The sequence below is a fragment of the Aaosphaeria arxii genome (assembly GCF_010015735.1).
Source record: "Aaosphaeria arxii CBS 175.79 unplaced genomic scaffold BU24scaffold_7, whole genome shotgun sequence".
Lineage (NCBI taxonomy): Eukaryota > Fungi > Ascomycota > Dothideomycetes > Pleosporales > Aaosphaeria > Aaosphaeria arxii.
This window is the reverse complement of record NW_022983480.1, coordinates 760,802-784,966: the sequence shown is the minus strand read 5'-3', so window position 1 is coordinate 784,966 and position 24,165 is coordinate 760,802. Positions and strand designations below refer to the sequence as shown.

General features: G+C 50.8%; 6 protein-coding genes across 6 annotated transcripts; 4 read left to right on the top strand and 2 right to left on the bottom strand.

Annotated features, from left to right (window-relative positions):
- Positions 1–2,559: 2,559 nt before the first annotated feature.
- Positions 2,560–4,586, top strand: BU24DRAFT_484416 (uncharacterized protein; the record flags this gene model as incomplete). Its single annotated transcript, XM_033533338.1, has 4 exons — positions 2,560–3,042; positions 3,098–3,541; positions 3,601–3,810; positions 3,861–4,586. The coding sequence occupies 4 exons, from the start codon at positions 2,560–2,562 to the stop codon at positions 4,584–4,586; spliced, it is 1,863 nt and encodes a 620-aa protein (XP_033381028.1).
- Positions 4,587–6,159: 1,573 nt separating this feature from the next.
- Positions 6,160–6,593, top strand: BU24DRAFT_465055 (uncharacterized protein; the record flags this gene model as incomplete). Its single annotated transcript, XM_033532243.1, has 3 exons — positions 6,160–6,345; positions 6,382–6,403; positions 6,463–6,593. 3 exons carry the CDS (start codon positions 6,160–6,162, stop codon positions 6,591–6,593), a joined length of 339 nt encoding a protein of 112 aa, XP_033381027.1.
- Positions 6,594–11,682: 5,089 nt separating this feature from the next.
- BU24DRAFT_257188 (uncharacterized protein) lies at positions 11,683–12,825 on the top strand. The gene is made up of 2 exons (XM_033522456.1): positions 11,683–12,333; positions 12,388–12,825. Exons 1-2 carry the CDS (start codon positions 12,020–12,022, stop codon positions 12,620–12,622), a joined length of 549 nt encoding a protein of 182 aa, XP_033381026.1. The 5' UTR covers positions 11,683–12,019; the 3' UTR covers positions 12,623–12,825.
- Positions 12,826–13,222: 397 nt separating this feature from the next.
- Positions 13,223–14,441, bottom strand: BU24DRAFT_494647 (uncharacterized protein; the record flags this gene model as incomplete). Its single annotated transcript, XM_033534071.1, has 1 exon — positions 13,223–14,441. Exon 1 carries the CDS (start codon positions 14,303–14,305, stop codon positions 13,223–13,225), a length of 1,083 nt encoding a protein of 360 aa, XP_033381025.1. The 5' UTR covers positions 14,306–14,441.
- A 5,113-nt stretch (positions 14,442–19,554) lies between these two features.
- Positions 19,555–21,276, bottom strand: BU24DRAFT_351467 (camp independent regulatory protein; the record flags this gene model as incomplete). Its single annotated transcript, XM_033523696.1, has 2 exons — positions 19,555–19,635; positions 20,224–21,276. 2 exons carry the CDS (start codon positions 21,274–21,276, stop codon positions 19,555–19,557), a joined length of 1,134 nt encoding a protein of 377 aa, XP_033381024.1.
- A 1,272-nt stretch (positions 21,277–22,548) lies between these two features.
- BU24DRAFT_412019 (uncharacterized protein) lies at positions 22,549–23,025 on the top strand (the record flags this gene model as incomplete). Its single annotated transcript, XM_033526082.1, has 2 exons — positions 22,549–22,802; positions 22,917–23,025. The coding sequence occupies 2 exons, from the start codon at positions 22,549–22,551 to the stop codon at positions 23,023–23,025; spliced, it is 363 nt and encodes a 120-aa protein (XP_033381023.1).
- Positions 23,026–24,165: the final 1,140 nt, after the last annotated feature.

The window sequence follows — 24,165 nt, the reverse complement described above, 5'->3', positions numbered from 1 at the left end:
GCAAGTTCTTTGCATCAAAGAATGATTTTGAAGATGGTAGGGTGCGCTCTTAGGGCACAGGCGAAGTTTGTAGGTGGGTAAGTTTGCTTGGTGAACAGACCCGCCGCACCAGCGCATTTGCACACTCTGAGATGTAGATGAGTAGTATAATGCGCTGATGTGCCCTGATGATTTTGGATGGCTTCTTTTGGGGCTAGGACCTATTTGCGGCTGTATGATGCGCTGCGCTGGGAGGGTTTCCTGGGGTAGGAGGCCCAAGTGCAGAAGGCATGGCGTGACTGCCAGTTACAGTAGGCTGGTCACAAGGCGCAGGGCTATTGTTGGGCACATGGCAAAGCACGAGGTTTTCTGCATTTTGTTCTGTTTGATCAGAGGTGGAGTATAGCCGCATGGCAACGCGCTTGATAGCGAGGCGACTGCATGGTGCTGCATCGTGAGCTCTTACCAGGGCAGGCGCAATCTGTAAGGCCCACCCTGCTGCATAGCTCGTCCGATCTACCGGATTGCCCCTATCTAGTCTTGAAGCTGTAACACATGCTAGAGATACTTAGTTGTATCGGCATCTCTCTACCTGTTCAGGTGGTGAGGCACTGGCTGCACTACAGCGTCGTTATCCGGTCACGCCCTTTCAGCAGCACGAGCAATCGAGAGGCATTTCAGTGCGCCGTGTCCCACAGTAGGAACTTCCACCAATACCTCAAGTAGAGGAATGATTCATTGTAAGCTACCTAAGTATGTATGGGTTAGAGCCTCTTTTGTGGATACAGCAAGTCTAGTGTCGAAAGTGCTGCTTTGCGATATACTGCTGTGAGCGCCGGCAGCTCACCAAACAGTGACGCGCCATTCCTTATGGCATCAATACCCTGTGCCCGTGAATGCAAAAGCAATGTTTGAGCTCTGTTCTTATTGAAATATAGCAAGTTCAGCAAGTTCACAGGAGACATCCTGCCGCTGAGCAGCCGACCTGCTTTGAGCGCTACTCAGTAGGTAACCCAGATAGAGAGCTACGGTCACAGCAAATGCAATCATTCTAACGACAATAAGCTTCACGAAGGGGCATATATACACGACATATATAGACATAGTTGCAATTGACTGTAAGCTATTGAATGTCTCCTTTTGCTGCTACGCGCCTCTGCACTGGAAGGTCTGATGTCCTTGTACGAACCGCCTTCACAAGAACACTGAGTGAAGAAACCCCTGCAACTGGATTCGACCTTTTTGCTGATATATGCTTTGAATGACTGTATTGCACTGAAAGGACTACACATACTTTCCCATCCTTTGATCTTTGTTTGCTCGGCTCATTTGCTGTAGTCTGTACTGTAGCCTATGCTGTAGCTTGGTGTAGTAAATATTTGCGGGCGGGATTGCACGCAAGTATAAGCTTCATTTTTGTCAAGACATCTGCACAATCTCCTGCTTAACATTCCAATTTCACTCATCTATATACACAAACATTATGTAGTCTTCGAACTTTTTCAAACTGGTAGTATTTCCTCGCTTTCAGTGTTCAAGAAAGGTCAATCTAGCTGCAAGTCTCTCATCACAAAACTCACTGCCTCACAAGACTGCACCCCCAGGTTCCAGCGCTCGCACTATATCAAGCTTCCTTCACATACTACTTACCACCTTGACACTCTACCTACATTTCTACGAACTATTGCCGCGCTCTGTCACTCACCACCGTCGGGCCGTCCCTAACCCCGGCCGCAATCGGAGTTCCTTCCAGTTATCGTTGGAGTCATAAGATTGCTGAAGTGCCAAGATGCCTTTTGGTTGGAGGAGCCCCACTATTCCGCGATGAAGTCATGGTGTTGAGCTTTCGAGTATCTTGTGAGGAGGCTCCAACGCTTCCAAGCGCCCTACAACTCTACCCACAAATAGTGTTGTGGCACACAAAAGGTGTAGGTGATAGAGCTCGATGAGGACTATCTTCTCATATCCACATTGACCCGGTGGAAATGGAAGATGCCTCGTGCTCGGGGTGTGGCAGTTGGCGCCCTGCATCGCTCCTTCCTTTCACTCAAGCGTCGCGATCTCGTAGGCGTCTCCTCTACCCTTCACGGACGCCTTCACGACAGCGAATCTTCACATTTCCCCTCACCCTCCCACTCAATCTTGGACTCCCCGTCACTTTCATCCCTCTCATCACTTTCCCTCTCCTCTCGTCGACGCTCACCGACCCTCCGATACCGCTAATGGCCATTCACCAGGCGGTCAGTGCGCGGTGACGCCTACTATAATAACCTCTCCCTCCACCTCCCACCTTCCTCTCCTCTTCCCTCTCTTTTCCTCTACCGCTCTCATTACCCGCCCACCAGCTTCTCAAGTTTTTCTTTCCTTCCTTCTTTTCCACTTCTTTCTTTTCTTACCTTTACACTTCATACCTTCATACCTTCTTCGCCTCTTGACCATCCAGTTGTCCTTGTCCTTGTCTTTGACTTTGACCTTTGACACTTGAGCTTGACCCTTCTTTCCCCTTTGGTCAACACCTCATACCCTTTCTTGACTCTTTACTTTACCTTCCAGTATATCTCTCTTCAACAATTCTTCACTATGTCTCACCGCTCTCCTGAGTCCATCAACACTGTGGTTGGAGGTCCGTCCTCCAGTCCTACCTCAGATGGTACCTACCCTACCACTACGTACTCGCCTGAGGCTTCCCATGACTACTTCCCTCCCCAGAACGCTGGGCAGGCTCCAGCGCCTCCCCCTCATGTGGTCTACGCCCCTACTGTACCTGGCTTGTTCGGAGCTACAGCTCCTTCCGTTGTACCTCCTCCCGTGTACCCTATTGCTGCTCCTGTCGGCGGTCCCGGCGCTTTCGCGAGCGTCCCTCTAGCTGGTGTTATCCCTGGTGGTATCCCTCATGTTGTTCAACCTCCTGCCCCATCTGTTGTTGAGGAGATTCGTCCTACTGTCTTCCTCGATGAGCTTGACCCTCGTGCAGGCGTGTTCCATTCCCGCTACCTTGAGATCTCCGGTGGCGACGAGTATGGTCACCTCATCAAGGACATGGTCATTCTCATGAAAACGGAGGTAAGTTTTACTGTCTCCCAATCTCCCAGCTTCGATCCATCTGACGTTCCTGTAGGACGACATGTTCGACCATGGTTCCATTCTCACGCAGAAAGACGATCTGACTCGTGTCTGGATCTACTTCGACGACACTCGTGCTGCAAGACAGGCCTACATGTACCTGCGCCAGCTCCAATTCGAGGTCCGCTATGCTCTCCAGTCCGTCTACGCCCAGGCTGCCAAGCAGGATGTTCTCGCCATCGACCGCAATGAGGGCCAGATTGCCCTGAAGATGCTCACTCGTTCTGTTCAAGTCTTCAACAATGATTCCTTGCTTGCAGACATTGTCAAGACTACTTGCAGCCACATCGGAGAGGTTCGTCTTGTTCGCCAGTTGCGCAAGTCACAGCACTCGAATGGTTTCACCTTCACCTATCGTGTCGAGTTCTTCTCTGTCCTTGACGCGAATCGTGCTGTCACGCTTCTGAAGGATCGCAACCCTCTCGCTGAACATAATTCGGTATGTTCCCTTTTGCTCCCTTTCTCAAGTATTAACCACCTGGCTGACGCAATCTCTAGAACGCACGTGCATATCCGTGGGAGACTGTTCGCGTTGAGCGCTACTCTGGTGTTGAGGTCGATACCTCGATCCGCCCTCCCCTTCGTGGCAAGCAGTACATCTACCGTTCTCGTGACGCGCACAATCGTGTATATGTGACCCGCGTTCTTGCTGGCCTTGATGTTCGCTCTACCCTCATGTTGCGCAACATCCCCAATGAGATGAATTGGGTATGTCCGACTCTTCTTCATTTTGTTTCATCCTACTGACAGAGATTTAGATGGGCCTCAAGAAGATCATGGATGCGATCTGCATCGGTTCATACGATTTCGTCTACCTTCGCATGGACTTCACTACCCAGGCTAACGTCGGTTACGCCTTCATCAACTTCTCCGACTTGAATGGTATCGTGGCATTTGTCAACGCCCTCGACGGTCAGCAGTGGACCGGCTACAGATCTACCAAGGCCGTCGAGATTTCTTACGCCACTATCCAAGGCAAGGAGGCTCTGGTCACCAAGTTCAGAAACTCTTCTGTCATGCAAGAGTCTCCCAACTGCAAGCCGCGCCTGTTCAACACCTTTGACGACGTCCAGTGCGGTCTGTCATACTCGTATGTCGGCACCGAGCAAGCTTTCCCTGAGCCAGACAACATCCCCAAGCTACAACGCTCATGCGCCAGTGCTTCCCAGAATGGCTTGTTCCCACCCAAGCATAAGAGCGTTACTCAGACTGCGCCTCGTGTACACCACACGTCGGACATGCACGGAAACGGACACCACACAGGCCCTCACGCTGAGTTGAACATCAGCATCGACTCTGTTCCTCAGGATGTCCAGCAGTTCTGTGAGAACTGGTATGCTCGGTCTCAGGGTGGCTACAGGGTTCCCTTCTTGCAGATCCCTCAGAGCATCGTGGTTCACTTCTTGCAAATGCATTTCGATGCTATGCGTCTCCAACACCAGCAGGCCAGTGCTCCTGGACCTCTTCCTCAAGCTCATCTCTGAGTGATCACTGTCCTCGGATTCCAACACTCACCTCAGATTTGAAACCGCCTACCAGCCAGGTGCTCTTCCGTTCCCCACTTTCCAGCCCAAATAGTCGCTTCTTTCCACTGCGACATCACGACCTTAGACGACCTTAGACGCCTTTCCTCAAATTTGCCAACTTTCCCAACCTTCACGGACTTTCAATCACCAGTTGCAACTTCTACATACTTACACAATCAGCATATTACCCGATCAACATATTATCCGATCTTACCGGATTTTACAACTACTTTGTTGTAGTTTGTCAACAATCCAAGATTTTCTGTCTTTCTTTCTTCCTTTTCTTTTCTTTTCTTCTCTTTTTCTTTCAGATCATGAGTCACGTATGCAACGACTTATGCAATTCAATGATGATGCTTTTCACGCCTGACATGGTGACGTATATAGATGGAACAAATTCACTGGCTGGGGTTTCAACACGATCTGAGGTGTTGTGCATCAACACTTGACAGTCTTCAAAGACTCATCTAGGCTCATGTGCCTTCTTTACACCTCAAGACTAGAGGTCTTACAAAACAAGATAGAAAAAAATTGACAGAGGCTTTTGCCCACCATCTTCTCGTCTTCTTGCATTTGCTGTGTTTGTGATGTAACCTTGACGGCGCTGTGGTAGGTAATCTGGGCTCAGAGGATATGTTGCCTCGAAGTGTAGCTGGAAGATGCAGTATCACACAAGATTCAAGTACTGAACTGAAGGTCTGTCCCAAGTACTGACTTTGACACTACTCGCTACTCTGTTTATTAGGTATTCAGCTTGATTAGGCAGATAGCTTACTCACAGTAAGGAATGAAGTTGTTGGAAAGGTAGCTTAAAAGATAATCTAGGCCGATGCACCTTTGATATATGTTGTAGACCGGCTGGGGATCTTATTCAACAATAGGGAGAAGAATGTAAAGGACTAGGTTGTGTTCAATAATACAACTGAGATGTACTCAATAGGGTGCCCTTCTATCGTTATAGTGTCCACAGCGGGTTTTACCTCAACGATACAGACTGCTAATAACACACCCCCCGGCCGTCCGACTACTTCAGCGAAGGTTCAGTCCTCGCAGATGAAGCCCGGCCAGTCTCTCCCATCCCTCAAGTTGCAAATAGGACACGCCTTCAGAGCAATAGAGAGTCCACTGCACTTTACCATTGTGATGTACGCTTATAATAGAGACGCTGAGGTGTAATAGACAAAACACATGTACCCAGTGATGTGCCTACAATACCAGTGTTTGCAGTAGCTCTAAGGGCAAACTTCAAGCAGCGTTACCTTTACCACAACACCACAACAACAGCAACACCACCACCCCTCTATTTCGAGCGCCAGAGCCTCCCAGCGCCTTTCAAATTTCTACAGCCTCATACGTATAAAGCTTTTATATCCTCTAGCGCTTGCAAAGACCAAGCAGAAGAAGCAACAGCATCAGCGGCAGCAACAGCAACAACAGACACAATCTCACTATCACCACCACTGCAACCACAACCACCACCACTACCACTACCACCGCCACCTCCACCAACATGGGCTTGTTCACCAAGCTCATGAACTGCCTCAACTTCGGCTGGTTCTGCCCGCCGGCCTCCCGCGTCGCCCCCGCCGCCACCACCACCGCTGCCGCCGCTGCCGCCTCCTCTCCCTCCTCCTCCACCGACGCCCTCCACCACCTCGAGGAGCTGCAGGCTCCTCGCCCCATCGTCGGCAGCGCGCTGCCCAGATCCGTCTCCACGGTGAGCGTGGTGCCCTCCTACGTCCGCAGGACGTAGACTGCGCCGTCTTCGGTGGCAGGTAAGTCACTATCACTTCTCGACACCCTGTGCTGGATATCGTAGCTGACGCACTAGCAGGTTTGGGAGGCATGGGAAACATGATGCAGGGTCTAGCATTCAGCGAGTGTGAGGTTTCTCAAGTCGAGGCGCATGAATTGACCACTGGCCCCCTCTCCATCCTTCCAACCGCCGTCCGCACACGAACCTAGGTCCTCATTTCATGCCGAAACAACAGCAAGCTCCTCCTCGCTTGCGTGAAGGCATTCGACAGGCATTGCAACATGGTTTTGGAGAGTGCAAAGGAGATGCCGGGTGCGTGCTGGGTGGCCCTTCGGGGTGTTTATAGATTGCTTCACTTCTGGTGTTCTGGGTTTTGGATGGTCCTTCGGGGTGTATATGAGTTTCTTCACTTTTGGGTTTGGGATAGTGGGCTGTGAGAGGATTGGTGGGCACAAAAAAGAATTGATTGATTGACTGGCTGGCTGATTGACTATCTGACTTGACTGATTCCTCCCTGTAAATTGAAGAACCTTCGTGATATCGCACTGGTGAATTGATTGCTGCAATTACTGTGCATCTCAGACAGAAGCTCCAAGAGCGTAATTCATCATAGACTCATAGTCCAAACAGCACTTCCTCATCCAATCTCAAATCACATGCCAAAAAAATAAAAGAGCAAAAAAAATGCAAAAAAAAGTTTTCCGTCTGTTCGCCCCCAATGGGGGTCGAACTCGTAAAGTTTTTGGGCCAAGCCCAGGGGGTACCTGTACAGATGTTAGTAAATTGTTCTTGGAATTACGACCACTTTGCCAGAGTGGAAGCCCTCAAAGGACGTAGATGAACGCTACGTCCTAATCATTGGGTGAAAGGAAGAGTAAGTTAGTTGTTTATATAGGCCAAAAAGAAGTCGGTGTAGTAAAAAAAGAGGTAGGGTAAAGGCGCAGTGTGGCTAGTAGAGCGCACTTCTGTAGGAGCACTTCACTACACATGAGGGGCACACTGAGTGAGAATTACTTGCTGCCTTTACATATATAGTGCTGGATACTGTATAGAGGGTCATGAGTATTTCCAATTGATATTCTGTGTATTACAAGTGTAGACCATGATTTTATATAGCAGTGTAGAAGATTGCCCCCATTCACCCTGCTGCATCTGTCATTCCAACAACAGGCTCCTTAGGGAGACATTGCCAGTCCTGAAAGCTTCTCGACAGCATGTTCATGCACCGTCATCAAAGGCCTCTTGTGTGGGGGTCTGCCTATTGCGTTTTCTCTGCGCCTTGCCCCAGCCTTTACTGACCAAGTAGCCCGCCGCGCATCAACCACCACCCTCAGCGCCGCCTCGCAAACCACGAGCCACAAATGCACACCCAGCCCTACAACCTACTTCTACTTCTGCTAACAAGTATAAACAGTTATCGCTATACCTACACTCCTCGTTTCAGATACTCAAAGCCCGTCACGCATTGTCCGATTTTCCAGTGAAAGGCACGGACGAATGCGCCAACCAGTGTCCTACCCTGCGACCTCCTGATGCCCCAGACACACAGGCACCCATTAGCAAGCCTGCATGGTTGTATAAACTTATCTAGGGACCACCTCTTGTCACAGGATGACGATTAATACAATTGCATGTTCTGCGCTCATTTTCACAGCCACGACGCGCGCACAGGCGGCCACACCCACAGAGTCAACAACGGCACGGCGAGAGGGTCTATCACAAATGCAAAGAATATCAACAGCAGAACCAAACAAACGGGACGCTGCTGAGACTCTAGTGGAGAGACACAAATATCTTTGCTGTCTGGGTTTCCTCCCTATGTGCGGCAGGCAGGAGAGGCAAACTTTTAGCTACTACAGCAGCGCCCATAGGCATCAGCGCAAAGCAGTATGCCGATAGCAATCAACTTACGCATGTACACTAATGAAAGAAACACCTCGCTGACCACCTAAAGGACTCATATGCGCAGCCTTACCGCAACGGTCATGACACGTTATCGCGACGACACCGCCGCGTCGTCGGGCACGTATGAGCTCTTTCGAGACCGGCACGAGACACCACGGCACTGTTATCGAAAGCTTGACGCCTACCTCTACGTTTAAGGGACGATTCAGACGCGACCAGGCAAACCTCCAGGATGCGCTCTGCAAGACTCTTCGGTGGAAAGCTAGTGACGCATGTGACACTTCAAGATAGCACGCAGAGTTTGGACCGGTCCGGCAATCTGGCTTAGAGGTCACAATGACTGCCTACACCCAGTTTAACAAGAGGGGTTTGCGCAGATATGGTGGATAAGATGTGGGTCGACTATGGACTTTTCTGCTGGAAGCTAATTGACACCGGCCAGGTTCTTCACTTCGATCATACAACATCTCGGCGCAGAATACTCGACGATCGATTGCGCAGGCGAATCTGGGGTTCAAAGACGATATAGATAGATCTCTCTATGTCTGTCTCGGATGCTACTACGACTCTGTTCATGGATCACTTTCCCACGCTCGAGGGTCATTACAGACATGGACTGGAGGTGGGCGTTCTACATGGCGACACTTGAGTGGATGCTGACACTCCTAGGTGTAGTGCTAACTTGGGAGCAGTGGCTAATAGCACTTCTGAAGGACATTCCTAGTATCTGCTCTCGATCTTTGAAAGTTCTTCACCGGCACTCTCTGTGTCGAACGACGCGATATTCCGGGAAACGCTAGAATTCAGGTTGGAGCCTACCGGGTCGAGCAGGATATCGTCCCCACTGTCTCTCAATATGATGTCACTGAATTCAATCAGGACTGCAATGTTCCATTTGGGAGTTTGTGCGAGTTTGCAGCGTTGCTAACTATGTTGCTCCAGCATGATACTGAGGGTAGACGGGACATCGTAGAGTCTCGCGGCGCTACGTGCGAACGTCGAACTAAATCTGGATAATATTGCCTGGGTCACAATGGTATCGCCGGGTCGTCTTACATCAACACGCTGTTCTTTCTGGCTTCACTCGAATGCGCCGCGTCAGGCATAGGGCGATCTTGATGAACATGTCCTTCAAGCTTTCTCCCCCGCTTATAGCCTTCGAACGATTTCGCCGTTTGAGGCATGCACATCCGGGAGAGTATATAAACGCACAAGTAGTCGAGCCATGCACTTTATTGGACATTAGAATCTCTTTACATTCTACGCTCGCAACAATTCGAAAAGGAAATTCGGCACTACAGACGTGGCTTGTCTCCCCACCCGTGAAAGCACTGTTTCCTCCGCTTAAGTCATCCATTACAGCGCATCTATGTAGATAAGGCTACGTCGTCTCCTGAATCCTTCTGAACGATCGGAAGTTTTCAGTGGGGATGACAACTTTCTAATAAGCAAGCCGTCTGCGCCGCATCTGCAATAGCGTGGACGGAACATGCTTACGGGCCGCCAGCCACAACCGCAGATGCAGGATCCTTCGTCGTTGTTTGCCACGTTCATGTTTAGGGCATAAATCTGAGGATTTTGGTGGTATTCGCAAAAGCTAACGATGATTTATTCAGTTGCTGAATCATCTATTCTCAATCGTCCGGCAGCCAGCCAGAGGTGCAGTTCACATGGGCCGAAAAAAGACGATGTCGGAGTGTAGGGACGAGTAACCAATCTAAGCGCAAACCCAGATGCGACATCCAAAAAACCATATTGTTCATATTGAGCAGGCACATACGGCTTTATAAATTTTGATCACCCGGACGAAGAACGCATTCGTTTCCGATACTGGCAGTCGGGAATGCGGGGGAAGTTGTGGGGCATATGCAAGGTACACACCAACCAACTTACCTGACATATGAATACAGTGACACACACATGGTACTGCGAAGTGCCAACGATTGATCCATGTTTCCTTCGGACGTCGATGGTCGCGATCCAAGAATCAAAACGACTCCCGGATACGAGAGGCATCGCGCAGATAGATTACTCCTACGTTGCCGAGATTCATTCGCTGTCCTACATGCTTGGTGTCAGTCCACCTGATCACAGGCGCGATGTACATACCAGTAACCTACTATGAAGCCATGGGAGGTATGGACGACTAACCAATCCGCGTTGCATGAACGATGCAGGAATCGTAGAGGAGACGAGCATCGAATGATTCGAGTCGCTTTATAAGAATAGGCGTGGCAAGGTGTCCTGGCCGTAGACATCATTGAATGTGTGGTGGCTTGTTCCGGCAATTGTGCTGACAGGCAGCCCGCCCGGTGGTTTGGTTTTAGACAGCCTTATGGCCTGGGGCCGGGAGCACGCGACGCGGACTTCCAAAGGGGGAATGAAGTATTAGTATGAGTATTTCGTGGTCACTCGTACATCTGACAGCCTGCAGATCCAAGCCCAACTATAATCGGACGGGCTGAGTCCTCATTATCCATCTTATGGATAGAAAGCCCGGTCAACGTGTCACGTTGTGAAGACTATCAACGCTGATCCCACCACCGCTTCTTCCAGTACGAACGCCTGGAGAGGTTTCATCTCTCCTCTGGTCTCCCACTCGTCTCTCCTCAGAGTACAATGCAGGACGACTTAGGCAGCATCTTACATCAGAACCTCCATCCAGCCTGCATCTCTGGTACCGCGAGACTGGTTTCAATTCTATCATGACACAAGACAGACCAGAAAGGTGCACGCTGGTCCTACTTTAACTTACTTCACCGCTTCTCCACAAAGTGTCCTGCAGCTCAAGGCCCACCGCAGCACCCATTTTTTTCTCGATTACCCCAGACAGAAATTGTATATCCCGCACAACCGTGCCGTTGATCCATCCTACGAGGCCCCTGAAACAGCGTAGTTGGGCGGAGATCTGCTAGGGATTCGTTTGGAGGTGATTCTCATGATCCCATATCGGGCCACCGTGCCTTTCGTCTGTGCCGCGCAACGTTTTTCCTCAAAAGAACACCAAACAACTTTTCTCAATTCTAACAACAGACACATCACCTATTCCACCTCCCACCCTCCCAACACACCCTATTCCTCCTACTTTCGATAACTTTAACTCCTTCTTCCTCTTATCCCTCGTCAAAATCTTCTTCTCCTCTAACGTTCCTGACTTCGTCTCATCGCGTTCTTTACCCATCCGATCTGATCCTGGTTCTCCAGCAAAAGCATGCGCACCGCTTCCACCATCTCAACGTCATCGACGAAGTCTCATTACATCACAGCCATTGCGCTTTGATCAAGATTCATCTACGTCGCTGTGTCCTCGCCAGAGCGTCGTTCAAGTACCACAAACGTGACGGTTTGGGCCATCTCAAGTGTCACAAAAACCTTCGCTCCCGCGCTCCCGCATCCGCGCTTGGCGGCCACTACTACCATCACCAATTCCTGTGGTCACGGATCATCGTGCAGGATATTCAATTAAGAAAGAAATATCGGCTACGTACCTGATACAGACGGAAGTACACATCGTCGTCCTTGTTCTCCGGATTTTCGCTCCCTTTAGGTAAATTCCTGAGGGTACTCGCACACCGCTGCTGCTTCCGGCGATACTGAGCGATACTCAGCGACTGCATATCACCACGACCACCGCACACACGGCCGACTTTTGAACGCAGCGCATTCCCACGCCCCAATTATTCTTTCTCTTCGACCTGAAGGAACGAGGGCATTTGTAGGACTGGTCAACATGCCTGCGATCCTCAATCCTCTCCATCCGACCCCTGTGGGGATTGGCGGCCACCCAGCCATGAGCTCCTACATCCTCATGCACGCCAGCGCGCAAGACAAGGAGCTGCTCGGCCACATCTACGAGCTCCTGCACCTCCTGTTCGTGCGTAACCGCAACCAGCACCGCAGGAACCATTGGTTCAAGAGCCTCCAGCAGTTCAGGAAGCAACTCGGATTGCTGATCGCCGAGATGGGCAGCGACCGGAAGGTCGAGGAGAAATTGAACGCCCGCCTGCAGTTCCTGGACGATCGGTGCATTCACCAATGGTACCTGTAAGTTGATTAATCAAAAAATAAGTATGATTTTTTACTAACCAATTCAATCAGGCATTTCACGCAGGTCGTGGCCGTTGGCCCTTTCGCCGTCCTCGGCCTGGTGCTGATGGCGTGCACCGCCAGGGTCTGCCGCATCGCCGGCATCACAGCGCTCTACGAGGAGATCGCGTCTGAAGACTTGAAGACGGTCTTGAGGCTGATGGATGCCGGCGAGGTGGAGACCATCAGCGGCCTGCTCTCTGCCGACGATGAGGACGAGGGCGAGGTGATCGCCAGGGACGAGTAGTGTCGTCGCTTCCCTTCCTGCAGATCCATGTGTGTTTTTTTTGTAACAACTGTAACTATATGTTCTACTACTCAGCTGCATTTGCGAGGAGCGACAAAAAGACCTGAAGCACGGCGGAACTTCAGGCTGGATGGACGTTTACGAATGAATGGCTTTTTTCTTCTTGCGCGAGATCGCGCGGTGCGCTCTTCGTTTCAATTCCTTTCTCTTTGTTTCCATATCTTCTTTTCTTCTCTTGCGAATCTGGATATTTTGCAATCACGGTGTCCTGCTCCGGCAGCTACAAAAATCATATACCCATCAGTAGCCTCTCACGAAGCTTCAAATGCAATCCAGTCCATCTCTTGATCAAATCTTCCTGGAGTCCTTCACAAAACCCTATTACCAATCACTTCAATTCTTCAAACGCTCATCTGCTGCTACCCACTATACATCCATATTGACCACCCCGTCCCGTGCCGCGTACTCCCAAACTCCCATACAGGTCACCTGGCCCACCACAAACAAACACAGCACATCGCACATAACCCCCATGTCCCTCCCTCCCTCCCTCCCGTCCGCACACCCGGCCTTCCCTCCATCATCCTCCGACAGAACCACTCACCCAACCTCCCTCACCTCCCCTTCATCCCACCTCCGCCCCCTAACCCACTCCCCCGCCGCTCTCCCTCCCTCCTCAGCCAACGCCCCCTTCCGCCCTGCCATACCGTGATCCGCGCCCCTAACAACAACAACCCAGCTCCTCGCCTTCATCTCCTTCCTCACGGTGTGGAGCGCAGGGAGCGGACACATGCCATCCCTATCGCCGACGACGAACAGCACGGCCACACCAGCGGGCAGCGCGAGCAGCGGTGCAGAGCGGATGGGCGGTTTAGGCCCGACGAGGGGGTACGATACTAGCAGGAGGTCGAGTGACGCCGACGGCGAGGCGGAGAGGTACTCTGTCGCTGCGATAGCCGCGGCGCGGGATCCCATGCTTCGGCCGCCGAGGAGTAGATTCCTGCTCTTGTTTACTGCGTCTTCGTCGTCGCTGGGTTTGGAGGGCTGGGAGAGGTGGGCGATACATGCGTGAAAGCCCTTGGTGCGGGAGGGTAGGTTCATGGTTCCTTGGAATGCGAGGATGGGGTTGGAGATGGAGGGGGAGGGCGATGAGAAGGCTTTGCAGAATGATACGACGGCGGGAGCGGAGAGGGTGCCGCCTGCGCCGTGGGTGAATATCAGGGGAGGTGGTTCGGGGTTGTCGTTTGTAGAGGAGGCTGAGGTGGTGGTGACAGGTCGTTGGCCATGCCAGAGTTCGCAGTGTAAGGGGGACTTTAGGAGCGGCGATTCAATTGTGAGTGGTTCTGGGTGAATTGATGTTGAAGCATCGTTTTCGTTATCGTTTACTTCCACAGTAGATGGGGAGGTGCTGGTGAGCTTGTTCTTCTTTGGTGGAGGTACATTGCTTGAAGCTTTGGTAGACTGGGGAGGTGCTTTCGCGATGGCCTTCTTTGTTTTCAACGTTGCGGACTTGGTAGATTTTCCTTTGGATACTCCCTTTGCTTTTGCATCTTCTTCAACTGAAGCCCTCTGCTGTCGCTGCTCCTGCAGACGTGTCGACGAACGAAGCCTATGCTTCTTCGGTGGCGATCCCAGCGACGTGTGGCCATCCGCATCATCGCGACTTCGTTTCCTCGGCGGCATTATTATCGCGCTCGTCCGTACCCGCGGGTCGCTTCGCTATGCTCCTACTATAGATCACCAAATCCCTCGCATTAGTACAGTCCACGTATCGATTTAACCCCAGCGTCGCGCTACTCCGAAGGTCACTAGCAGAATCGCGGGAGAGAGTTTGAAAGAAACCCTCAGATGCGGGAAGAGTAGCAATTAAGGTTTGGACCGGTGCTGTCCCGCCGGAGTGGTCGAGGGTGCGCGCCCGTACCGCGGCTAGACCTAGATCGGAATTGCTTTGTTAGGACAACATCTGTTTAGAGCGTCATGCTCGGATGTTTTTGAAGCAGCGATATTCTGCATTGCGGGTTGGGGTTTACGATGGGGGGTTGTCGTTGGTTGTTGGAGTAGTGGTTTGTTGTGTTTGGATGAGTGATGGAAGTGTGGTGAGTTCGGGACGCTTGATGGGCGACGGCATGAATGCAAGTTGGTGGATACTGATAGTAATTAGATAAGTCAACCGCCTTGCATCATATGTGAAAAGAATTGGATACAGCATGAATACGAGTGTAATGATGGCATTGCATACATCGGAGTAGCCTCGCTCAAAAGTGTCAACAAACGCACACTGCATCCACCCCGCACCCATCCATCCCAGAGAACAATGCACAGCAACTTACGATATCAACAACACACCACCATAGACCCAGTTACCACTCCCTTGCTCACAAAAGAAAAGCACAAGATCGCCATCATCCTATCCGACCTCCCATGCTCCCTACGACTCACTCCAACCTGACTCGCTTCTCCTCGTACAACACCAACAGTATGTACATTACAATACATTACACAAGAAAGAGTACGAAGCACATACATACAACCACGCAAGCGAGCAAGCGAACACGACAGTAGCACGCGGCTGTACATACATGTTATGTACACAATGCAACCTGCAAATGCATGTATGCTTTATCTGCATGCATGGCATGGCATGTGGCTAGCTAGCGGGCCCGGAGCGGGGATCGGAAGGAAGGAGGGACTGTGTGGGTACGTGGGAAGGGAAGGGAAGATGTTGTGCTACGTCGCTTTATGTGCGGTTTTTTGTCGTCGGACGGAACGGGGATTCAGCGGAGGGAGGGAGGAGAGGGAGGGGGACTACATGCTCCACTGGGGAAGTTCTTTCACTTGGTGTTGTTCTTGGGGATGGGGAGGGGAGGCGAGTTTAAGTTATGGAGAAAAGTGTCTAGAGTTGATGCTATCACGTCTCCGAAGGGAATGAGTGAAAAGTGTGCCATTGGGGCCAGAGTAACCATCCTCTACACCGGATACCCCATCATGCTGACTGAGCAGAATTTCCGGAGATGTTCGTACCACCGCTCATAGCACATTGTACCACCCTCCGAAACCCCTCGTCCAATGACGATGGCACCATTCAGCACCCACCGTTTACTGTATGTACGCGTACGTTACGTGCGTGTGTACGGTACAACACTGCCATGCCACTGGAATATCTCCGTAGCGAAAAAGATCATGGGATATGAAGGACCAGATGTTCGGAAATATGGTTTGAAGGATCGTAATCCTTGTTTGTGTTTGTATGTATGTGTGATGAGGGACGATACGAAATCGCTTGGATTTCCGTCCCGACGCTGTTGCGTCGCGTCGGGGAGGTGGGCCCCTTTCAGCGGTGGAATATGAGAGAGAGAGAGAGAGAGGATGCGGGTGCGTCGGATCTGAGAGGCTGAATTTTGTGGACGGGTATCAGAGTGTGACGTATTCTCAAGGTATCATCACATCTTCCGAGAATTTATCCATTATGGCCAATAAACTTTGGTTGCGAGGGCAATGGTCAGTAGAACATGATTCAGTGGTCTTTAAAGAAGAGCCTTTTAGCCAGACAAAAGCAACCATATGCTTGGTTCAAGATGCTGTGCGCCAGAGGAAAAAGAAATGATAAACGAGAAAGATTGGATAAGCGAGGCTGAATGGGTGGAGACGACCATGGTTGGTACGGAAGTGATATCCACGTAACGCACATCAAGACTTCCTTGGGTTCACAAGGACAACGTGGTGTAGAGCTAGTTGAGGAGAGACTTCAGCACTGCAGCCTTGTACATGGTGGTTTTCATGCCATCTGTGCTCCGTAGCCAGTAGACTTATATCTTCCAGAGCGGTGACAGCTGCTTGCAAAAAGAAAATGGAGGCGAAAGCGTGGGAAGTTTCACGCTTTGACAAGATAGAAATATCACCATTCAGGCTAGGTGAACAGTCCTTCTATAGGAGCAACATCGAAAGATGCTCCAGAGATAAAGTCAGTTATACAGTGTATACGGAGTAATACACATGGTATTTTTGACAGAGCTTGCTCAGAACCAGCGTTATGCACAAACCTGAGGTGCGATCCACTTTACACTACCTACCCGTGTGGCCCAAGGTGCAGCGCATCAAGCCTTTTTCCTTTTGGATGGCTACCTAGGTTCTAGACCGCTTCTTCCTCAATGTCGGAAGAAACATGTAGCGAGGATCTACAAATCAAGGCGCAGAGGACGGAGGAGATCTGGAGAGGCAAGGAAAGCTCGATACGCGGGAAGAGAAAACGGCGATTATGATGTGGATCAATCGCATTCGTGTACCGATGCAAGTGGACAGAATGGACATATAAGGTGCGCCTATTGGAACATGGCGCTGCGATGTTGGGTGCATGACAGTGCTCTCCGTGGTTGTGGTGGTACAAGACGACTACATAACGTGGAGAGGGGAAAAGCAAACAAACACAAAAGCATCAACCTGTTGGCTAGATACGAGGTCTAGATCGATTTGGACGATGGAAAGTCGACCATCTCTTCCTTCCCCGCATACCCGGTTCCAGCAGTCAGAAGAGCAGACGTACTCCGTACACGGCATGATTATGTTGAGTTTGTGTCTCGAAAGGCTGATGCTGTTGCCTTTCTCATTTGTTAGTGTTGAGGGTACGATATGTATGGGGACATGGGAGCTTACATCCGCCGCAGGGATTACACGGCCGTGACGGCGTGCATACATGACGCTACTCTTTGCTTTTTCTTTGCTCTCACTCTTGCCGAAGGATTTGGTTGCAGGGAGTATCCACGCCGAAGGGATCCCTTCATATCTACTAAATCCCGTGAAGTTCCACTCTGTACTACCTCTACTACTGCACCACACCTATGTTGGAGTGCTTTTTCCCGGCGGTTTGGAAATCTACTCTTCTGCGGATTGTTTTCGTTGCTAGGTCCGGCCACCATGCTATTTACAGAATCCCATGAACGGGGTGATTTTCAAAGTGTTGGACGCCACATCCCCCTCACTTTTTGCGTCTTTCCCCGCATGTACGGAAAACCCCGGTCAATTTTTGTGTTCTTGTGTCCATGGTGTGCATTTCTCCCCCCTGCCTCCCATCGGCACATTCAGTCACAGCCATTAGCATCATCGGCGATGAGGGAAATTTTCTCGGATTCTTGGGTCGTTTCCCTAATTGCACATGTAGGACAGTGGGAGACGTGCCGGACCGTTGCTCTTGCATCGGCATTACGGTGAAGGTCCAAGGCGGTGCCAGTGTGATCAGGCTCCCCACTTGCTGCATGGCTCTGCATTTATGATGGCGTTCCTTTGCCAGGGCCATCACTGGGCCGATCGACAGTTGGCTTCGGTATCGCTCTCAGTTGTACCGGTCCTGTTGCGCCCGGGTAGGGTGACGATTTTATGCACAATGTGGCTCTTCTTTGCACATATCATCTAAAGCTTCAAGGGCATCCTAGTGTGACGTCTCATACCTCGTTCAATATTGTTCCACTGATCTACAGAGTATCCCGTAGTTGTCGATCTGGAAGTTCGGTATGGTAAGGCTTGTTACCCGATACTTGGTCTCTTCCCGCCTCACCACTTTAGCCGATCCACTGCCGACCCCCTGAACTATTATGTTATTACTCCATATAGTCCAAGTTTATCCATTATCAGCAGAGCTCACAAGTTTCCTGTTCTTCAATAAGTCCTCTGTCCCTATATCACAATGGCCTCAACTAACTGGCAGATTCTCCCTACCTTGTTCGTGCTGAAAGAATAACAAAAATGGACCGCCAAGTTGGCGTTCTGCCCTAACGCTATTTGGTCCATTTCAGGCAAAGGGAGTTCCAAAGGATGGCACACTATGTCGATCTTGGTGAGCATATCATTAGACCAAGAAGCCACAGAGCGATGGGGTCTTTCATCGCGTAGATGTGTCGTAGTGCATAGACATACCTCTCACCGCGTTGAGCATGAAATATTGTGTATTGTATGCCAAGCGCGGATGGTGTTGATACGCTATTCGCGTGTTCGCGCACGCGGCACAAGCCTTCTGAGCGAAAACAGTTCATGAAGCATAGATCGCGGAATGATCATATGCTCCACGACGAACGTGCGCAAAGATCATGCCACTCGCTACGCTCCGCCGGCTGAGCTTCCCGTGGAGACGCGATACGCGAATTAGACTTTTAGCATGAGTGCGGACTCTAATGGTAGCTGTTGTTGGCACGAGTACGAAGCAATAGTCAATTCGGGTAATTTCCTCTTTGAAAACAATGGTCTCGCATGGGAAGTTGTCTATGGAACGACGGTACCATCGTTGCTTCTGAAAATATTGTTGAATAGATTGGCCGTGAATCCTTAGCTATCATCATATGCGCCCTCCCTCGATAAAACATTGCCTATTAGCTTTCCATCAATATTACTTACAATTACCATGCTACATGGCCATGTCGTTGGTTACAAGGATCTCTATAAGATCCACTAAGTCGAACGACAGCCTTGGCCCAGGTGGAAACGAATGGAATGAGAAACAACATGGGATGCACCTCTCATAAGGGTGTTTGCAAATGACAATGAAAATCGCAGCAAAGAGCTACAAAAAGTGCGAGAAGGCTGTGAAAACGAATATGCTGTGCTGTAAATGTAAACCGAAGTCTGAAACAAGGTTCCGCCAACACCGCGAGTCCAATGTGGATAATCATGAAGTAGCGAATTATTGCCGCAGGTATGCAAAGACATTGAGAGAGTAATGTCGAAAGAACAAAAGGGAAATAAATTTCGCCATGATGCCGTTTTGAGATGGGGTATCAAGTCCTGATCTGTCCGCCGTGATCATTTCTCATGACGATGGTATGTACCGAGCCGGTGTTGAACATTAAGAAAGAGAAGATCTCAACACCCGTTTGTGCGTACTGAGATTTGGGGGTGTAATTTGCGCTATTGAGCAAGGGGTTCGTTCTCATCCGAAAAATGCCTGATTAGTATCCATAACCAGGATTTGCAGGATATTTCGCATCAGGGACATAATAACTTTGCGGTGGTAGGGCGGCGGAAAACTGCTGCTGAGTCTGAGTCTGGCCATACGATCGCATCACAACAGGCGCAGACGCCCTTCTCTGCAAGTCGTTTGGCGGCGGTATGGCATTGTGGGGTAATTGCTCGACGGGAGTATGGCTCTGTGAAGAGGGTGCAGGCAGACCATTTAAGTCATAAAGTGGTGTCTGTGCAATTGGATAATGCGAATGGTGCGCAGTTTGCGTATGTTGAGCCGAAGGATATGAAGGCGCAGTGTGTTGTTGCGAGTACCCCTGCACAGGGCTCGCACGATGTCCTGATGAGTAGTGTTGGGTTGCCCGAGGCTGCGCCGTATAGTGATTAGCCATAGAATAAGGATAATTGGAAGTCGGCGACTGGTGAGCAGTGTAATGCTGCGGAGGTGATTGAGCAGGGTAATGTTGACCATGTCCGTGATGGATTGATTGCTGGGGCGCTTGTTGTGCATAGGCAGTCGTAGGATGATGCGACGAAGCAAAATGCTGAGGAGATTGAGTCGCACCAAAATCCTGGACCTGCGTACCTGACCAATACTCAGTTGGTACCTGCAGCTGGAGTGGTGCTTGCGGCTGCACCATGTGGTGGGCCGGGACTGGCTGGGGAACAGCGCCGACAACTGGATGCTGGGAGTAGCCTGCCATCAAAGGCGCTTCTTTATTCTCCTCGTCCTCGAGACTGACTTTCCATCCAGTCAAGAGCTCTGGTCTGGGTTGGACGTTCGACAGTTTCGGATCCTGGAAAGGGCGCTTGAGCTTGCCATTAACGACATCCTCAAGGCTGTAATAGGATATGATATGATGATGGGTGCCATTGTATTTTACGGATATGGTCTTCTTCATCAAGCCACCCTCCTTGAATTCATAACTATCAATGAGGGATCCGCAAAACCGTCTTTGTTGGTCTGGAGTGAGAGTTTGAGCGAAATTGGCGTAAACCTTGTCGTTAGATGTAGGATCACCAGACAAGGGGTCGAATGCCGAATGCTCATACTCGTCGTCGGCGTTGGCAACATTCTCGCCCGTATTGGTCATTGATGGACTGACACTTTCTTTGCGTTTTCGCTTCGTGCCACATGAAGGGTTGAGTGCGGATCTTTTTTCCTCTGGTTTGAGTGCACGTACAAGCTGTCGATAGATCAAGCAGTTATTCATGACACGGCTTGGAGACCAGTGAACAGCATCAGTCCAACGCTTAATTCCTGAAGCATTCTCCTCATAAACCAATACAGTTCCGGAAGTGAGCATTTCGGCTCGTTCTTTATCATGTGGTCGACGGCTGATGTGGCTAAGTCGTCCCTGAAGAGCGGCTTCAACGATGGTCATGGCGTCTTTGGTGGTATCCAGAAATCCGTGCCAAGTAGGCTTGAATGCAGGCTGAGCTTTGACTAGAGTTCCGGCGACCTGCTGCCTTGGAGGTGGCGGGGTTGCAGTATGTGATTGTACACTTGACGGGGCGCTAACAACGTGTGACGTTGCGATAGAATGGTGTCGAGGTTGCACATTCTGTGATGTCGCTGCCGGTGCCGGTGCCGGCGGATGGGCGAAGTTGTATAGAGCGGGATCAAAGATACCGCTATATGTCTGATTTGTAGAGTTCGACTGTTGAGAGGACCAGCTCCATGGATCAACATCGGGGTAATTGTCCATCTTGTGGACACTTAGACTGTGGCCAAAAGATGGCATGCTCAAGGTCGAAGGGCGGATTCCTTGTAACATGGGGAATGCTGGAGTGCCGAGAATTTGGGCGAAAAGCAAATGACGTCGAGATTGTGGACGAATAAATCGTAATCAATCGCTGAATGCCTTCGGGTGTCAAGTGAAGAGCATATGACACGATGTAATGTATCGCGAATCCAGGTGTTCAGCAAAGATAGCGCTTGCCTTGCAGAAGCCTAAAGGGGGACTAAAGCTATGCAAAGATGCTGTAGATGGAAAGAAATTATCAGGATTATGCTGCGTTGCAAACCGACGAGTTACCGCCAAAACCACGGGTACTGCGAATGTTAGTCAACCGCGCCGGGAGAAGTAGAGTTGAGCTTATAGAGAAAACCGAGACGAACAGTAAATACCTTAAGAAAAATAACAAGCCAAACGAATTATTGAACAACCCGAGGAAAGAGTGGAGGGGGAAGGCCTTTCGATAGCGAGAGTGCCGTGGCAGGTGGGGAGTCTTGCACCCGTGAGGAAGAAAGAGAGTCGGGCGGGGGTCGCGAGAGGCACCTTTCAGGTTCACGATGCTGCTAGATTAGTCAGGTCAGAGCAGCATGAGAGACAGAGCTCAGTGCCAAGGATCCAACAACGGAGACGAGTCGTCGCAACGGCGCGGGAACAGCGAGTCGTACGCGAATCCGCTGTGGTCAATTGCAGACGGTGTAGGCTGGAGCCGGCCGGCCGGAGAGCAGTGTACACGGCAACACGACACTGATGGAGCAAATCTGGCGGGCGAGGGGCGCGTGAGAGAAGGGGAAGAGTCGAGAGGCGGGTGAGTGTTGAAAGTACGTCGCGGGTATGTCGAGGTATGGAATTGGGAGTTTGTAGGTCGGTATGTAGAAAGTGTAAAGGTAGATTTTGGTAGGTATGGAGGTATGTACCCAAGGAGGCCAGCACGGGGCCGAGTTGATATGATATGTGGTCAGTGATAATAGCTAGGCGCAAATCGCTTAGCCGACAAGGGTGGTGGGAGGTGATGGAAGAGGAGTAGCGGGTTCCTGGCTGTAGTAATAAACAAGGGGAAGTAGACCCAGAGTTGGCATCAGGGCCAGCTGGGAACCGGCATACGCCTGACACCACGCGAGACGACGCTATAGACGCGGGTGTGCGGGCGTAGGAATGGGCTGGTCGGAGAAAATGGAGCTGGACCAGGCAGGTTGTGATCAATTGGCGTAAAGCTGCAGGCGCAGTTGCAAAGGCCAAACAGAGATGAGCAGGGGAAAGATGACAAGCTGGGATGAGGCAGGTAGAGAAACGATGATGTTGGAGGGGTTGAGGCCGATCCAATGTGGGGAGATGAGGAGGAGAGATGATGAAAGGGAGAGGGAGAGGAAGGAGGGAGCAAAAAGAAGATTGCGACGAGAGGGGTTGATCAGTTGGCCCAGTGGGGACAGGAGGGCTGTTGCTGCTGCTGCCACTGCTGCCACTGCTGCTGCAGTTCTTGCGGGTGGTGTTTCTGCTGAGTGAGTGGTATGTAGATGTGGTATCAGAGGTACTGGCTTGGGGACAGAACGGAGCACTCCATACAGTACAGTGCTCGTAAAAGCACAGTAGGGTTCGATGATGCAGTAGTGCAGCGGTGCAGTAACGGGTGCAGCAGCAAGCAGAAGCATTGGCAGCAAGAAACAGCGAGACAGCGAATGCAGCGACACACAGCAACCACAGGCATACACTAGCCCAGTATGAGACTGTGAGTGCTGTAGTGACGAGGATGTAGGAGATGTAGGGATGTAGGGAGTAACCGTATAAACAGGGATGTCTGAGTATGTAGGGATGTGCCAGGATGCAAGCTAAGACTGGGATCGCTAGCATGCATAAGAAAGGTGGCGCGCGTTGACTATTCTGCACTTGTACACACAAGGACAGACACGCCGTAGGGAGCCCGTGGAGAACGTACTCCATAAATAATCAAGAGCAAGAGGAAGCGAGCGGCGAAAGTCGTGCAAAGGTGAATAGACAGTCAGTGATGTGGTCCGTCCCAGAGCTGCGATAAAGCATTACTGCAACAGATGTATGGTAGATAGATAGGTCTTCTCCGGTTCTGGGACTCTGTGTCAGTGGCCATGACCGTGCCCGTGACCATGACACACCACTCGAGCTAGCGACTTGTTGATGTCAAGTTAGCGGTGCAGCGCCCCTGCAATCCTTCTGTCCAAGGATGTCCGGCGTTCTCAAGCAAAGTGCAACAGAATTTGGCTTCCACCGCCGGCCACAAGTTCTGGACGCGATCGACGAGCTGGAACATGGGTGAACTGGACGTGGAATTGGGCTGGTTTGGTTGCTCTGTCCCCTCACGAAGCACCCTGAGTAGCGGACGCCTGCCAGCGCCTTAATGACGAACACGCCCTGGCGTGGCCCTGACCGGTGCGGTTTCTGGCAACGACCCTGTGGCCGTGCCCTACCCTAACGAAGTCGACTGAATTTTGAAGTTGTACTGGTGATGTGCTGTATTCGTATCGTCACCCAAGTTATCTATTCAACATCAACGTAGATCGGAATGATGAGATGGTATCATGCACTGCGCTGGAAATGCGGAGAAGGCCGTGGCAGTCTCAAAGCAGCCAAGGCCTACAACGCCATAACGACGTGTATCACGACGGGAAAGATCGGAGCCAGTAATCGCGTCGCACACATGTACGGAGTACTTAGTATTATATTGTACAGTTCGGTTCTATATGCATTCCATGCCGTGCAGATGTAGAGTGGTAGAGGAAGTGTATCTCGTTGTGGTGAAATGATAGAAGACAAGGAACGAGGCTAGCTTTTGGCCGGTGCGATTAGCATCTTGATAGCATGATGTAGCAATGTACTTGTATTGTTGAGTGA